This window comes from Corvus moneduloides, chromosome 18, assembly GCF_009650955.1.
Source record: "Corvus moneduloides isolate bCorMon1 chromosome 18, bCorMon1.pri, whole genome shotgun sequence".
Lineage (NCBI taxonomy): Eukaryota > Metazoa > Chordata > Aves > Passeriformes > Corvidae > Corvus > Corvus moneduloides.
In genome coordinates, this window is record NC_045493.1 from 4,108,260 (window position 1) to 4,125,268 (window position 17,009).

The 17,009-nt window shown below is 44.2% G+C and overlaps 1 protein-coding gene across 1 annotated transcript; it reads right to left on the reverse strand.

Moving 5' to 3' along the window:
* Positions 1–3: 3 nt before the first annotated feature.
* RAB35 (RAB35, member RAS oncogene family) lies at positions 4–14,404 on the reverse strand. The gene is made up of 6 exons (XM_032128530.1): positions 14,233–14,404; positions 10,636–10,686; positions 9,758–9,881; positions 2,999–3,123; positions 2,788–2,912; positions 4–2,261 (listed from the first exon to the last, which is right to left on the reverse strand). Exons 1-6 carry the CDS (start codon positions 14,402–14,404, stop codon positions 2,133–2,135), a joined length of 726 nt encoding a protein of 241 aa, XP_031984421.1. The 3' UTR covers positions 4–2,132.
* Positions 14,405–17,009: the final 2,605 nt, after the last annotated feature.

Genomic DNA, 17,009 nt, shown 5'->3' on the forward strand with positions numbered 1-17,009 from the left:
GGGTGCACCATTTCCTCATTTTATTGCATCATTTCCAGTAAATTCAGACATGTTCTTTGCTTCTGCCTACATGAAGTTACTCCCTCCTAAATCTCCACACATGCTACCAACAAGAGTCCTAAAGTAACACAGCTGGGCCCCTTAATCTGCAGGGGGTAGCTCCCTACAGGAGCATTCCAGGGACTGACCCAGCCCCTCTCCAGTGTGGACCACATTCCACACTGGAGAGCAGACAGGATGGACTGGTGTGATCTAAGCCACCACTTTCCACAGCCACTCAAGTCTTACAATTACCAGAGCTCACTCCAGCAGCATCATCCCAGCTCACTCAAATTCTTGGGTTACCAATGCAAGCAAGATATGTGAAGAAAAGAAATGGGTGAAGGCAGCTGGATATATATCCCCAGCACCTGAACCGATTAAAAAACCCATGTGTTACACATTCATTGTTTGCACTTCGGAAACAGTCTTTGAAGTGATTTGATTGTGATGTGATTGTATGATCAAGGCTCTTACCACAACCCGAAAAATCTAAAAAAATGCAGGCAAAGTAAGTGACTAAAATTTAGCCTCTCTGGGGGAAGGGTGAGGAAGGGAGAGAAGTGGGCTGATTCCAAGCTCGTGGACATGGGTGAATCACATCCTACCAAACTAAGGCCAGCAATTCCATAGGGCCACTTACTGGCACATGGAGTACGTCCACCTTCAAGGCTTTAAAAGAAGTCATACCCTCCATGCCTTTTAAGGAAAAATTATTTTTTAATATTATTTAGGCAATAATTCAGGTGCTGAGCATGTCCTTTCAGCCCAGACGTTTGATATTTTAGTTATACACACATACACTCTTTACCTTTAACTACATCTATTCAGGCTGAGGAAGTGAGCCCTTGTTGTCCCAGAAAGGCTGACAAGGGCCAAGAAAATGTTGCTGAGCACAGCAAGCCTGGTTTGTTTCCAAGTGTGATCCTCCACCACCACAAAATCCAAGCAAGCAAGCTTCCCATTTCTTTGCATTGAACAGCAGTCCTCTTTCCTAACAGAAGAATCCTGGGAATGATCCTGCAGTTTTCATATTCAGACATCAAGAAGAAGAGCTGGATTTTTTTTCATGCCTTTTCTCTCTCAAAAACAAAAGCTTTGCCACCAAAACTCACATTCAAGTTCAGATTGCCTATCTGTGGACAGGGCAACAAGAAGATTGGGGTTTTTGGCAGAATCACATGATTTTTGTTCTCAAAACAAATGGACCCTCACTTAGGACACTGGCAGAACCAGAAGCAGAGGTCAAAGTAGTTAAACTTTGCTTTAAAAAAACAAAAAAGGTTTTATCCAAACAAATTCCACTTCTGCAGGTCAGTTTGTTTTCCAGTATCTTGACACAAACTACAGGAGAGCACAGGTATAGGTGGGCTGCAGGACAAGGAGGTGAAACCCAAGGATCCAGCCACAAATCTGGATGACAGCAAGCTGAAATTCCAGGCCCCAGCAGCAGCACCAGCTACCAGCCCAGGGGCTGGTGAAGTGAAACCCCAGGCTCCAGCAGCGACACCTGCAGTCCTGGTACCTAGAAAAACACAGCCTGAGCCCCAGTAAAAGCCTGGGACTTCAGGAGAAGCCAGGGACCCCAGGGGCACCAGGTGCCAGCCTGGAGCCCAACAGAAATGCAGCTGGAGACCCCAAGAAGCAGTCGCTGCCAGCCTGGGGCCAACTCAAATTAAGAACTTTTTACCTTTTTCTTTAAAAAGATGAACTCTGCAGTTCATGATTGGTTGACATTAAGAAGGCAGAAGCCAAAGCGACAACAGGGAGGCAAGGCTGGTTAAAGCAATATACATTATATACAAACTCTTGGGTTAATTAGTCCACTTGGTAGGCAGCGTCCTTCTTGTCTACAAGGCGCACTGGAATGAGCAGGGGAGGAGGGGGGGGCAAGATTCCATCCAATACCTTCTTGGCACTGCAGTGGTAAGGTGCCAGCGCCTCTTGATAGAAAACATGGAGAAAAAATAATCTTTAAATAACGGCACAAAACTGAGAAAGTCCTCCCAAAGCCTGCCCCAGTGGAGTTGCCAGAGTCTAGCTGGAGGGGCTGATCTGTTTGAGAGCAGAGTCTCTGCAGCAGGGAAGGAGCATTAGCAGCACCGCTTCTTCCTTTTACTGTTCTTCGTTAGCTTCACCACATCGTTCTGTTGCTGCTGTTGCTGCTTTGCTAAGTTTTCTTTCTTTGCTCGCAGGACAAGCTCTGTAATGCAATTAAACATCTGCAAGAGAAACAAGCACATTCAGACCACCCCAGAACTCAGGCTGGCTCCTGTGGGGTGCTGCTCCTTGGAAGCCACTCCCCTTTTCTACATGTTTCAATAATGCTTCGGAGACCTTCCCCAGCCCACTATGGCCCGAGTGGAAATCCAATACCTTTTCCCAACCTACTCCCAAACTAAATAGTACCTCTGTCCCTTTTTCCAAACCAGTAAATAAAACCAGGGTAGTTTGGCAACTGAGGCCAGGAGTGCAGCATGAGCAGTCATACCTCCTACAAGCATTCTCAAATCTTTCCTAATACGTGAGCACTGTAAAGCTACTGAAAGTGCAGCATGGGCTCCTTCATTTCGCTTCTCCAACTCTTCCAAAAACAGTAGAATGTCTCTTTATGACATTTTACCTACTACTTGCAACTCGTACAAGCACTTTGTCTTTCTTCGTCAATGGGAAGAATGGAATTTTTATTTCCTCCCTCACAATTATCCCCAAATTACTGTATCTCTACTCTTCTGAATATTCTATTACCTCTTCCACATTAATATTTTCTTTGGCGCTGGTCTCAAACAACTGGATCTCCATCTGCCCAGCAAATTTATAGGCATCTTCTGTTTCTACCACTTTTCGGTCTGGGTCATCATTCTTATTCCCCACTAAAAAAGGAAAGAGAAGAAAGGTCAGTTTGGTATTTCATCAGGACAGCCCACTAAATAAGATGCTGAAATCCCTAATTACCTACCTAGTATCCTGCAGACATCATCACAATTTTGATTAATTTCATGCAACCACCGTTTTACATTCACAAAAGATTCTGCACTCGTTACGTCATAGACAACAATGACCCCATGTGTTCCTCTGTAATACCTGTGGGGCACAAAAGTACAGCAAATGTTAACTCAAGGTATCTCCTTCCCAGCTCTTGCTCTTCCACTTAGCTTCTACAGGAGTCACAAAAAATCCTCAGGTGATGGTAATCAAGTGCCCCTATTTTCTTTCTCTTGAGACTCATGTAGCTCTTTTATAACAGCTTGATCCCAGGCTACTCCTCTAAAGCTACAGAGCTCCCTGCTCATTCAGTCTATACAAATAGGTTTCAAAGTCCGAAGACTTCTAAAATCTTCCTTGTTCAGGCTGTCAAGACCTTCAAGATGAATACTGTCTTCCAGCTACAGGACCAAAGGCAGTGGTACCCCTAGCACGTCCTCAGAACTGGCTGTGATGTGGACCTTGGGGCTGCATAAGCCACATCAGGTTTTTAGAGTAATTCTGTTATCTGTGAATGATCACATACAGACTAAAATTTCAGCAGATCTCCAAATATACCCAACCCTCAGTCACGGTTCTCTTGAGCTCTCAAAAATTTCTGTCTTGTTGAGCGACTGTGTTCTGATCACACCTTCCTACTCAACAGATCTACTCCATATGTGCATTCAATACACTCTGCTACCTTTAGCCATTAATAATAAGTTTTATTTCAGTTTATTGCCATTAGTCTTGGGCAACTGGCACCTTTAAAAGATGCACAAGTCTGATATGCAAGAAAAATATCTGAATTCAGGTTCCAACATTATCACCTGCACAAAGCTACCAAAGACAGACAGTATGTGCACCATGAGAATGCTATATAAAAAACCAGCAAGTTCTACCTTCTCAGTCTTCAGCCCCAATCACAAGGCTACCAGGTATGTTCCCTATTGCAAATTAGGCAGCTGTGACCCAAAAAAACCCCAAACATAATTGAAACAGAAAACAGTTAACAGCGAGGATCCATTTTTTATAGTAGGTGTAGCTTTATTCTTTTCCTTTCATCCTCTTCTCTTTCTTCTGATCAATATTAAAATTTTTAGTAAAACAAATTCAAGAAGCCAGCATACAAAGTTGATGGTTTTCCCTTAAATTGTGACAGCATTCCTAGACCTTGCTCTCTTACCACAAGCACTTCTTGCAGTACATCCACTGCACTTCAGAGATGTCCACTGTAACCATTCTGCTCCTTTTTGGTTATTCCAACTCAGCAAACACACCTTTGAACTTCAAAGCCTTTGAATGTAACCCAAACACATTTTTGAGAAGATCTCAAAGCTTCAGCTCACTTTGCTACTGAAGTGCTCGAGCAAGTTACTGTCTCTTCGCACCTCCAGCCTCATCGACCTTCTACAGAAGAAGCCACCTGCGTTTATACACCATCAGACAGACTTCCAGAGAGGCACAGATCACTTCCAGAGTCACACATATTCCTCTCCTGATCCCCCTGCAGCCACAGTCCTGGGGTATCAGTGCTTTTCCATGATGCTCTGTAGAACAGTCCGCTGCTCCTACTGCTTGTCTGGGCATTTGCAGAAGACACTCAAATATTTCTCCCATGCCATGTTTTACCAGTGATTTATGCTGTACATTCACTTCCCTTGGCAGGAACTAACTCAGGTAAGAATTACTTATTCCCAGCCCGTAAGAGATCATGCACTTCGAAATGTTCTAGTCCATTCACAGTCAGTTCTAACAGCTTCAAAACTTCCTACAGCACTGCATTTGTGCTTTACTTCATTACAACTCAATTTTAATTTGTAACTTGGATCCTTTAGAGGGAGAAATACTCCATGGCCTGAATCCACGTCGCAAAAATAACCCATCCTCTCCTGACACCAACATGTCCTGCACACTGGTTTTGATGAACCCTGTTTTGTGTGATAACATCAGAAAGGGAAAGATTCCCAATCCTACCAATACACTGGATTTCTCCACAGCTAAACAATAAACCAATTATCTTCAAGCTCTCCCCCCCCCCATCATCACCTAATAGTCTTTTAATTCAGCAGCCCTCAGGCTGACCTACCACTTCCTCCCTAACACTAAGGATTGCATTTGCCAAGACAACCCTCAGCCCTTAGAGAAGTGCAGTGGTTCAGCTGCACCTATGCTGAGCTGCTTCATTCTGTTGTGCACACCATTGAGTCCAGCCTGGCATCCCTGTCATCCCAAGCAGGGGGCCCAGCAGAGTATCCTGCTGCTCCTACCTTGTCTATACACCTAGATTTTCTTCTAAGCAAAGCATATGATGTCAGGGAAAACAGGCAGCCTGCACGTACCGATCCCACTCCTGACACATCGTCAGCACAGTCAGACTGTGCTCCTGGAATGAGGACTGTGGGCTGGACCCTGCAGCAGAGACCACCACAGCAATGGGAACCCAGCAGGAGCTTGGAGCTCCTGCCACTGATATTGCCAACCACCTCATCAGAAATATCTTCCTTTGTGCAAGACAGCAACCCCTGATTCCTGCTGAGTTCCTACCAGCATACACAGCTTCTATTTTTGGAAGGGAAAATTGTCTGGCACGTCATTCTAGAAAGGTTGCTGACCTCTCATCTACACTGAAATGTCATTTTCTCCATTGGCTGTCATTACCAAGAGAGATAAGCCTGAGAGATAAGCCCATGACTACCTGTTATTCTCTAACTCTTATGTCCCACAGCACACATTTTTTCTCAAAAAGCTGGTCATGCTATTTTCTATCAGTTGTTAGATACGGCTCTTCATCCTAGATAACATTTTAGTCTTAACAAGTGCAGCAAAGTTTCTCCAATCCCAAATGCAGGACAGTACTAGAAAACAAAATCTGATTTATCCTATCCCATACTTCAACTTCCAGAATGATGCAGTGCAGAATTGCTTTTATAACAAGTTGTGGGCTTTGGCAAGTAGGGAACAGATGGGGCTTTTGGCATTCAGGGAGGAGTAGGTGTAAATTTTGTGCTTTTGGCAACCAGGAGGTAGTTGAGACTTTGACACAAGGGAAAGAATGTCTTATCTCCTTCCCATCCACATTTTTGGGAAGATGGAGACCGCAGAAATGAGAGCAGAAGAGACCTGATGTCCTCAGTCTGAGGCTCCCAGTTACAGACTGACTGATGCTGGCTGTCATCTGTGTGGTGGGTATGCTCTGCCATGTACTCTGCAAACCCCCAAAGCCAGCATCTGCTGGTAGAAGTACCTCAGTGAAATAACAGAAAAAAATGTTCTAGACCAGTTAGTCATGTTAAGGGTATCCATGAAAGTATCCTCCTGAGGTCAAAGACAACCAAACCTGACCTGTGTATGCCCTTGGCTGCTTGGTAATAGCCAACAATCTCCCATATAGTTTGAAGAGTTCCCTAGATATAGAGGCTTTACATTTAGCTTTGGTGTGGAAAAGGCTTAAGAAAGCCAACATTTACGTTGAAATAAACACCTTATTGCTTGTTCTACTATTAGAATTAAATTGGGGGTTACCCAAACTCAACATGTCCTTCAGCCACCTGCATCCTCCCTCATGTCCCTGAACACGGCCTTGGTAAACACAAGGGAACATTTGCCATTCATTGGGGCATTCCCTACTGCAAGATATCAGTGGGAAAGTTTTCATATTCCCTCTAGCAATTGCTTCCCAATATTAACATCTGGAGTTAAAACAACCAGTTTCTTGGAGCACAGCAGTAGCTAAGTCAGATTTCAGAGAGACACTGTGTCAGTCCAGTAGGACCCATATGTTGCTGTTTTCAGGAAAACATGTTAATTGCCAAATGTGAAAGACAGGTCACTGGTTTACTCCAGCTTCTTTGTTCATATTTCACTACTTTGTAGCACACATTTCCTTCATTGTTTCATTCATCTAGAATTCTAACAATTTCCAGAGACTTCTAATAATCTGGTTTCATACTCATCTTTCAGGTTGTTGGAAGCACATCTATTGTCAGACAGACTAGTCTTTTAACCACTAGTCTTTTAGTCATATCTGCTTTACAAGACACAGCAATTCTATCATCTCGAAAGTTTTATCCCTCTCTTGAACATGCCATTCCACAGGAAACCATGGCAGAAGATCCCTCTGCTATCACTCCTGAGCTGGCATCTGACAACTATTATATAACGCTTGAATCCTAAACCCACAGTCCTGAATTAGGACAAAGTAGTCCTGTCTACAGGGGACTGGCTGTTCATGCATTTTAAGTATTCCTGCTAATACAGCTGCATCCTGGCATGCTAAATCCCTGGTGAATTTAAATAAAATTTAATCTGGATGACATTCCATGGCAACCAAATTCACACAGATCAGCCTCTCCTCCCAGAAGGCACCAGCTATCCCAGTATTTCCACATTTAAAAGACAATAAAACTAGCTGCCTTTATACTTCCTAGTCCACAATTCTGATCTAGATTCATTTTCTTGAGCTTCTGTAGAGTACTCCAGATCAACTTGATTTCTGTTCCTTAACAGTTTTATTCTGCTCTTCAGCTTCTGACTGTAGCTACAGTCAAGTGAAATCAAACTAGTACAACCTTTTAATGTTTCCCAATTTTCCACTATTAACTTCCTACCACCTCTACCATTTTGCAGTTCTAAGTCCACACAGCAGCAGTTCCAACCTATTACTGTAATTACCAGATAGGCTCTAATTTCAAGCTTTCTTGCCAGCCTTGGCTCAACATCAATCTGAACTCTGCCTTTCACTGTAAAGGGACTCCCTGACCTACTGTAATACTGAAGGAACACCTTTTATGTTCTTAACTTCAGTCTAAACCTCAATCTAGTCAAAGACTAGGCAGACTACTACAATCTGTTGACAGGGCACTCACACTCCACCCATGATTTGACAGCCAAGCTCTTTTGTAAGAAAAAACAAGGTTACTTGATTTGTCACTCAGTTTACGATAAATAAATCGGTTACAGTACTTTGTCAATAAATGAAAAAAAACCAATCCAGCCAGAACCATTTCTAAAATCCAACTCTTGTTATCTCCTAGTTTTATAGGTGATATGATTAGGAACAGTAGAGAGGCACAGCCAGCCAACTTAGCAAGAGGAGCCCTTGTCTCAACGTAAACAGCATTCCCAAACCGTTTTCCTCAACAATTCAAATGCACTTAGATACATGAACTTCTTTTCTTAGAATTGCACAAAATGCAAATCTTTTTCCCTGACCATGGAGGATTGTGTAACTACCAGAGCTAAGGCAGAAACCTCAAAACTTTAGCTCCCCCCAAAGTAAAATACACCTCACTTGAGTAAAAAAGCTATGCAAAAGGAAGTGGCAGCAGAGTTCCAACAGGTCATGGCACAAATGCCTCAAACTGTTTCAGCTTATCTATTTTAAATGTTAATCAAGAAAAGAATTTACATTCTTGCAAAGTCCAATCTGTAGCTATTCCCACTGACAGAAGGAATCCTCCTTTGCTGGTATTCCCTGCTCAATGCTGGATACACCATGGCTTTCTAAGCTAGCTGGCATCAGCCTCACGACCCAATGCTCATTACAGAGCTCCAAGTCGCCTCAGGGAATATGCAAACAGGAAGGCCATTTGCTGACTCAGCAGTAATCAGGGCACTCTGACTAGCCTGTCACAGCTGACAGGGGCTGCAGCACTGCACGGCTGCCTTCCCCTCACCACTTCCTTCCCAAAGCTGCCTGCAGCACTGAAACAAGAAGTGATGTCCCACGAAGGAACCCTACAAGAGGCAACTGAGTTTTTTTTCAAGCTAAACACTTAAGAACAATGGAAGTAATCCAGTAATATCCGCATAGGAGCGCAGAGGAAAGGGGCAGTGCACACATCACGTTAAACTTGGCCATTTCTAGTGCTTCAGCTATAACACAGATGTAACCAATCTCATTATTTTCAGGTCTCAGTAACTTAATTCATCAGCTGAAAATTATCCTCCTCTCAAACAAGAACTAAAGGAGAAGTGAGTCATGAAAGACCAAGTAAAACACATGGGTCTTTCAAGAATTACTATTTTAGTTAATACCCAAGGAAACAAAAGTTCCATTTCCAAGTGTACTTTTCCCTCTTCCCCAGTAAGCGGTCCACCTTTACTGCAGTCAGTTTACAAACACATTTTATTCTTAGTTCCCACCACTGCAGCTCTGGGTGTGGTTTCTTCAGGAACAGGAAAAGCTCTGCACATGCTGTTCAAAAGGACAATGAGCTTGAATCTGATTCCAACCAAGGAAAAGGTTAATATCATGTAGGCATCTACTTCAGCATAACTCCACACAAAGATAGCTACTAAAGCATTTGTCCTAAAGAAAAACCAAGGATCAGAAATCCTACTCTTTGATCTCCAAGCTGTTCATTAGTTATACGACACTGACAGAGGGTTTGCACTCCGTGCTTCTGCAGTGCATTCAATCAGAGGATGAACTTGGACAGGCACAGAGACAAGTTTTCTACTACATTCAGTCTAATAATTCGAGTTCTACCATTTGGAAACCAGCAGCAGGGAAATAAGACAAAGCCACCAGGGTTTTGGTGGAGGGTGGAGGAACTTTGAAATCCCAGTTCCAAACCTTGCCAGAGTATCACCACCATGGTCGGTTCTGAAACAGCTGAGAGAAGTTTCACTGTACAGACCACACAGCTATCATTAGTTATCTACTGCAACACTTAAATATCTAAACCCCAACTCTGGACTACGAGATCCAGACCCAAAGCTGCACAGCACAAAGCCCAGTGTTACTCACGTTGACGTAATAGTCCGGAAGCGTTCTTGGCCAGCTGTGTCCCAGATCTGGAGTTTCACCTTCTCTCCATTGATCTCAACTGTTCGGATTTTAAAATCCACTCCAATGGTGGTAATGTAGCTGCCTGGAGAGAAAGTGTGGGTAAGTGAGAACCTAAGTGTTGTTTATTTTGGATGTCCCAAAGCACACTGCTTGAACACTAGTTGGCAGCAGCTCTCAGACTGGACAGAACAAGGTTCCCCATATCTGCTTACTGTTTAAAATGCCTTATATCATGCTGATCTGCATATTTTTATCTGCAGCTAACAGCTTTTTTTCCTAGCCATAAAACCACTTCTCCCATGCCACCCCTAAAATTAAAAGCTCAGTGTTACAACATAAAATTACTATTTTTCAACCACAATGATAAAGAGTATGCACCCAAATAGCTCAAGAAATAGACAGCAACTATGAGAGCATTTCATTTGTGAAAATTTTGAGATAACACTTTGCTTTAAATGCTTGTACAAACACTTACTTTGAATACAGTCTGTTCTAAGACTTTCCTCCCAATAAACTGGTTATATCACAAATGTAAGTGGTTTACCACAATAATCAATCTAAATCCCAAATGGCCAATAGGAAGTCTGCAGAGAGTACAGCATAACCTAAACCACCTAAGCTGTTTCTGGAACCACCTCAGTATTTCAATACTCAGGGACTTCCAACTGCAAGTGAAGATCAGACAGGATGGCCCGTACAGGCTTACACCAAGAGATGCAAAGTTTAAAGCACAACGTATTCCCAGCTATCAGTGGGCAAGCACAGATTCCTCACCAACCAGCAGCACTGGAGCAAACCTGGAGCATTTCACTTATTTAAGGAAACAAACCACTCACCTGAGAAGGTATTATCTGCAAAACGCAACAGCAAACTGCTCTTGCCCACACCTACGACAAACAAACACAGCAAATCTTTGAATACAGTCATCTTGGGGGTCAGGGAACATAACAGTGTTTTACCCATCCACTGCATAAAGATCAGCAGATCATATGGTACCATCTACCTTGACTGTTCATCTCAGCATCCTCCTCGGAGATTTGACCAAGCACAGTCACCCCAAGACTTAGGATGCTTCTAGTAGCAGCGCAGGGAGGTGGGAGTTGTCCCCCCTCTCCTCTAGCCCTCAGCACACCCTCAAACTGCAGCTTCTGAACTGTGGTCAAGAGGTCAGAGAAGAAAAATACCTAAAAGCAAATTTACAATCAGGAGGCTAGGGGAAGAGCCAAAGCTGAGCGTGTCCTGTGAATTAACAAGTGCTCAGAACATAGCTCTGAATTCAGCACTCTATTGAATTCCACTTGCACATCATGTGTAACATCAATAACACCACTGCCTGCCTCCCATTCTGTGAGGAATTTGGACTGCTCTGACAATCGGACCAGGGCTCGGTACTACAAAGCTCACATTAGCATGGCCACAGATTAATGGAAGCCTAAACCAAACAGGAACTGGGAATCACTGCTATCCAAAACAGCCTTGTTCCACATCTAACAGGAAGGACACATACCTTTCTGAAGCTGTACCTATTGCCAAAATGTTCAATGAAACATTTTTCTAAGTGTTTTGAGTAGCACTTCATCCAGGTTTTCCATAATTGATTGTTTGCACCCTGATCACACCCTGTTGCAGGGAAGCATTTATCCGAACACCCCCACATTGTTATCTCTGCACAACATCTCTGCTGTTAGTAACCCTTCCTCCCCAAAATAAACCTGCTATGGCATGAATAGGAAATTCAACTTCACCGGGGTAATTATCTATTAAATCTTTTCAGGTAGAAATTATTCAAAGTTATTCGTTTGATGATGTATAACTTGCAAGTTTTTCTTAATAGAAGACCTATGCCAAGGCTGTGCAGAACTCCAGCTGCTGGCATGTGACAACAGCTACCAACAAAAAGTAAAAACCAAGCTAAAAATCTGCATGATTGCAGTGAACCAGGTATCATTTGCAAAGAGTTCAAATCACCAGCCATCTGGAGAAGCCATGCTCATTCCTCATTACTGACAAGCTAAGGAGGAAAAGAGGAAAGAAACTGAAAAACACAAAGTTACAGCATACATATAATCAATACCTCTGAGCTCAAAAAAGGTAGTAGAGCAATTCCTGTACTTAAACAGAGGACTGGTTATTTAGCAAGAGTTAAAGCTCTGCAAATACCGGTCAACTAAGAAAAAATAAGAACGTTTCAGCAGCAAGTGCTATACTTCTTGACCAAGCAGCCTTGGCCTTCAGCTTAGTGAAAGGCAAGAAGGTGCCGGAACCTGCAGACTTGTCAGACCACACCACCATCTCCAAGCGTCAGCCATCCCTGGGCAGTGCTGCAGAACTGCACATCACACTGCTCTCTGTCACACTGCCCTCCACTGCACAAGCTGCACAGCTCCCAGCACGCTGGCAGCTTCCAGAGAGAAGAAGCCTCCCAAACTCAGGAAGTTCTACATGCTCCCTGTGACAACGATCTCACTAAACAAACACTGCCTCTGACCCACACTGTTCACACATAGAGAAACCACACTCTTGGTGACCCCACACTTCCCACACAGAGATATTTGAAGATCTGAAGAGAAGGCTCACAGGGCCCTCAGCTTGTTGAAGACAGCAAAATGAAACACAACAAAGAAAAGGCCTATTGACTTTGCACAATTAAAAATGAAAGCAAATGTTAGTGTCAGACAAGTTTCTAAGACCCATATCTTACTGAACAGTAGAATGAATTAAAGAAGCAGATGCAAAGCACAGATCTTCTGTATTATTTTTAAATACCTGGCACAGCTGAAATCACCAGCAGCTTTTCAAGATAACCTGCTCTAAAAACACACAAACCTACTACCCTCTTGACAGATTTGCATACAGGGGAAAGCAGATGAGACAGAACTATCCTATCCAGTAACAGTCTACTTCCTATTGCAGAGAATAAATGTTAATAAACAAGGCAAGCAAACTGTTTTGTGAAAGCACAGACAAAGCCTTCCTGTTGGGGTTAGCAAAAACAAAACCAAAGAAAAATCTATACTCAAACTTCATCATGAGATTTAATTACAGCAGAGAACCACAGGCATCCTGACAATTCTCACAACACTCCTTTACTGGATATATCTATATATAGGGATTTTGCTCAAGAAGACCTAAGAAAATTTATTTAATTGTTTAAAATGAGGAGAAGTCTTCCTCAGAGTTTTCATCACCCTCTTTCTCTTCCTTGAACAGTTTTGGAACTCATCAGCAAGCAACAGTTTCTGCTCTACTCAGAATGCAGCATTTAGTTGTAATAATCCGCAGGCTCCCAGAACTGGATGGGGTTTAAGCTGTTCTGAAGCTGTTGTCCTGTCTCCCTCCTTAGATCCCTTCATGCAGGCACAGTTTAGTATAGAATAAAACATTTTTTACATGAAGCTAAAGCTTCTGAAGGTGACAACTGCCAAGATCGTGCAACATTGCACTTTCATCCAAGAGCTGTGCCTCACTGCATGCCGGGACCTGCCGCCCGAAGGACCACACCTCTGTTAAAAGAAGAAGGTGGATGCACCCTTCTCCAGTTTATGGAAATTCAACTGTAAGCTGCTGTAAGCACACTAAGCTGCGCCAAAGGCAGAAATCTTCCCAGTCCCAATTCTTATGTATTCAGACCAAAGCACCAGACAGTGGCACAGTTCACATGCTCAGCCCTCCAGAAGTTTCTGAGGCTGCTGCAGAAGTATTTAAAGGTCTATTTTCAAAAAATTCAAACTACACCTTTAGATAGTTACATCCTATAATATAAGGATATACTGTATCCTTATACTGTAAAAGTACACAAGGCTACCAGCTCTTCCAGGATTTACTAAAAAAAATGATGAACTCTACAACTGAGACTTCAGGCTGAAGCATAGAAAAAGTCTTAAGGGATAATTAAGATAATAACGACTGTTAAAACGTACTAGTTGCCACACTGGTAGTCCTTAGGGCAGTCAGCCCTTCCCATCGATCCCTAAACTGCCTCTCAGAGGGGAAGGGAATCCCCTCCTCATCCCAGCAACAGATTAGTGGGCGCCGTCAAAACATGCGCTCGCCAAGGTTGATGCCGGCAGCACTGCCGGTGCTGTCTTGACTTCTATGTGTCTAATCTGCCTTTTCTCAAACCCAGCCAAGCTATTTACCATAATATCCTGTGGCAGCCAGTTCCGCAGGTTTATCAGATAAAACCTCACGAAGCCCAAGCGAACGCGCCCCGCCATTCACACACAGCGCGAGGGTCCCGGCTCAGTCCCGCGCCGCGGCACCGGCAGCACAAGGCCGCGGTTGCCCCGGGCGGAGGAGGAGGCCGCCCCTCCCCGACACCCCCGCGCCGCCCGTCCCGGCCCCGCCACAGCACTCCAGCCCCTCACGGCCCAAGGGGCGGCCACCCCGCCAGCGGCCTACCCACGCCCCCGGGCCGCGCCGCCCGCGCTCACCGCTGTCGCCGATGATGAGCAGCTTGAAGAGGTGGTCGTAGTCCCGGGCCATGGCCGGGGCGCGGCCGCGGGCGGCAAAGCGGGCGGGGGAAGCAGGGGGCGGCGGCGGCTCCAGCCGGAGCCACTTCCCGGACAAATAGCCGGAACTGACAACGGCGCCGCCGCCGCGCATGCGCAGGGCCGCCACCAGGAGCCGCCAGCTGCTTCTCCGCGCCTGCGCCGGCTCCGCCCCACCCCACGCCGCGTCTGCGCGGGAAAACGGCCGCGCCCTCGCGCGCCCCGTGCGGCCGCGCCTGCGCGTGAAGGGGTGACGGTTGAGGCGTCTGGGGCACGCCGACGGCCATGGCCGGAGCGTGAGGGACCCGCCGTCCTCCGCCGCCCGTGTCCCGCTTCCCTTCGACGGGGACCTTGTCTTGCCCCTGTGCCGAGCCGCCGAGAGACTTTCGTCAGGCGCCAGTGTGTCCCCCTCTCGTTCCCGTAGGTTCTCGTGTAAGGACACGGCAGAAACGACGCTGCCCCCAGGAAAGCATCAAAGGCGCGAAGGAGCCCTAGGACTCCCAGCTCTGCTCTAAAGGAACGATTTGTGTACATACAGGAACAGTTCCCATCGGAGCCCCACCCGCAGGTGAGGAGCCCCACAGCAGCGATATGAAATGCCCAAGTGTGTTTCACAGGCCTGTCAAGTCAGGCCAGCCTGAAATTAAATTCCTCAGTGTTTTAATCCAGTGTTTTAATCCATGTGTATGGCTCAGGAAGGGCCTTGACCTCACGCCCATCAGCAGCTGTGCTTGCATCATCCCCAACCCACATCTGCAGTTCAGAAGCACTTTCACAGTCGTCCCAACAGCTTGTGTGATTTTGTTACCAGTTGCACAGACACTGACTACACAAATTCTGCAAGACTGTGGTCACTTTTTAGGCGATAGCCACTTCTAGTGGGGACACAGCACAAGAAAAGTGCTGGGTTTTTGCTTTGATTAATTGTTCTACAAAAAACTATTCTTACTGGTACTTGAACTCCTGAGATCAAATTGAATTATTTAATTAAACCTATCACACTAACAAGTATTGTCATTGAGATGGGAAGAGGTATATTAGCACTAAAGAACTTGGATTGTTATAGACTATAACTGAGTCTGTATTAGGAAGAAATTGTCCCCTGTGAGGGTGGTGAGGCCCTGGCACAGATTGCCCAGAAAAGCTGTGGCTGCCCCATCCCTGGCTGTGTCCAAGGCCAGGTTGGATGGGGGTTGGGGCAACCTGGTCGAGTGGGAGTTGCCCACTTAATTATAAATCTTTCTTAATCTTAACCTTCAAAAACGTATTATAGTTTTCAAAGTCCACCCCTGTCAAGGTCCTCACATCCTGGAATCCACTTACATGACCTGCAGCTCACATTCACTCTGCAACTCATGCATTTTAAACACTACACGTATAGCTCATTCTGTTATGCTCAAATGGATGATGTGGGTATATATATGTATATATTCCACCCCAGAAAAGCACTGGGGCAGCCCATCATGCGACCCAGCACCACCAGAGTAACTGAGGACACTGTAGCTGCAGGGAAATCCCTTGAAACCAGCAACACAAACCACCAGTTCAAACCCAAAATTACAAAATGACAGTGACTCCTATTACTTCTGTTTTTAAGCTCATGAAACCTCATCATGTAAAAAGTGTGAGGTGTCATGATGTTACCAAATAAAATGGGCGGTAAGAACTGTGACTAATCAAAAAAAAAAAAATCAAAATATTTGAATACTTTATGCTTTCACATTTGTCTCCCATTGTAATTTTTAGCACCTTGTACGTGTAAACCCCTCTCATAAATGATTTTTTGATCTTCTTGAAATACACACAGTTCAGCTGTCACTCAGACAGTTGCTTGACAGTTCAAAGATATTACCATCAGTTGTAGGGAAAGATTTTACTGACAACTGGTATTTTTAAGGCATTTGAAATGAGAAAAAAAGTAATTCTTTAGTCTCCAAGTTGGTACAACCAATTTATCAGATCTCATGTTGTGGTAAAAATTATGGATATTTTATCTTTGATATATTATACTGCAGTGTATAAATAGTTTAGCAAAAAGCAGCTATCAAAATCCAAATCGAGTGTTTCACTCGATTCACTTCACTGAAATATCAGCATATTCTTCACAAGTGCAAGTGAACTCCTACCTTTTTTACCCCTCCCTCTCAGGAACAACTAAATTCAGTGCAAAAATTCAGATGCTATTTGGGAAGATGAATGAGTTTTTACACTTACTGCTACCTAAGCTGGAAATACAAATTATCAAAATACCCTAAAAGAACTTATTGGCTAAAATTAACGAGTTAATAAAAAAGGCTTCATTTACCTATAATTTTCTTTCCCATGTTTATGTGGAGCATCAGTTGGAATCAGAGATAAACAGGTAAGCCAAGGTGCCCATGATCAAGAGCTCCAACAGCCATTCTTCACCAAAACTTGCTGGTTTTTCATTCCTTCCTGTCTGCAATGATGGAGTGAGTGATTCCAGTACAACCACTGAGCTTTCTGACACCTACTTAGTAGGTTTTGAATGGCATCAAATTTTGTACATTTCAGTGTAGAGGTTTTTGCATTGCGTGGTTCAACTGCTGTTCCTGTGATCTCAAAGCACAGCTAATTGATTACAGGTGAAACTCATTCCAGTGGCCCGAGCTGCCAGATCTTTAAGAGCACACAGCTGAGTTTTCACTCTTAAGTATTACCAATTCATTGCAAAATATGTAGTTTTAAGATGGTTTCAG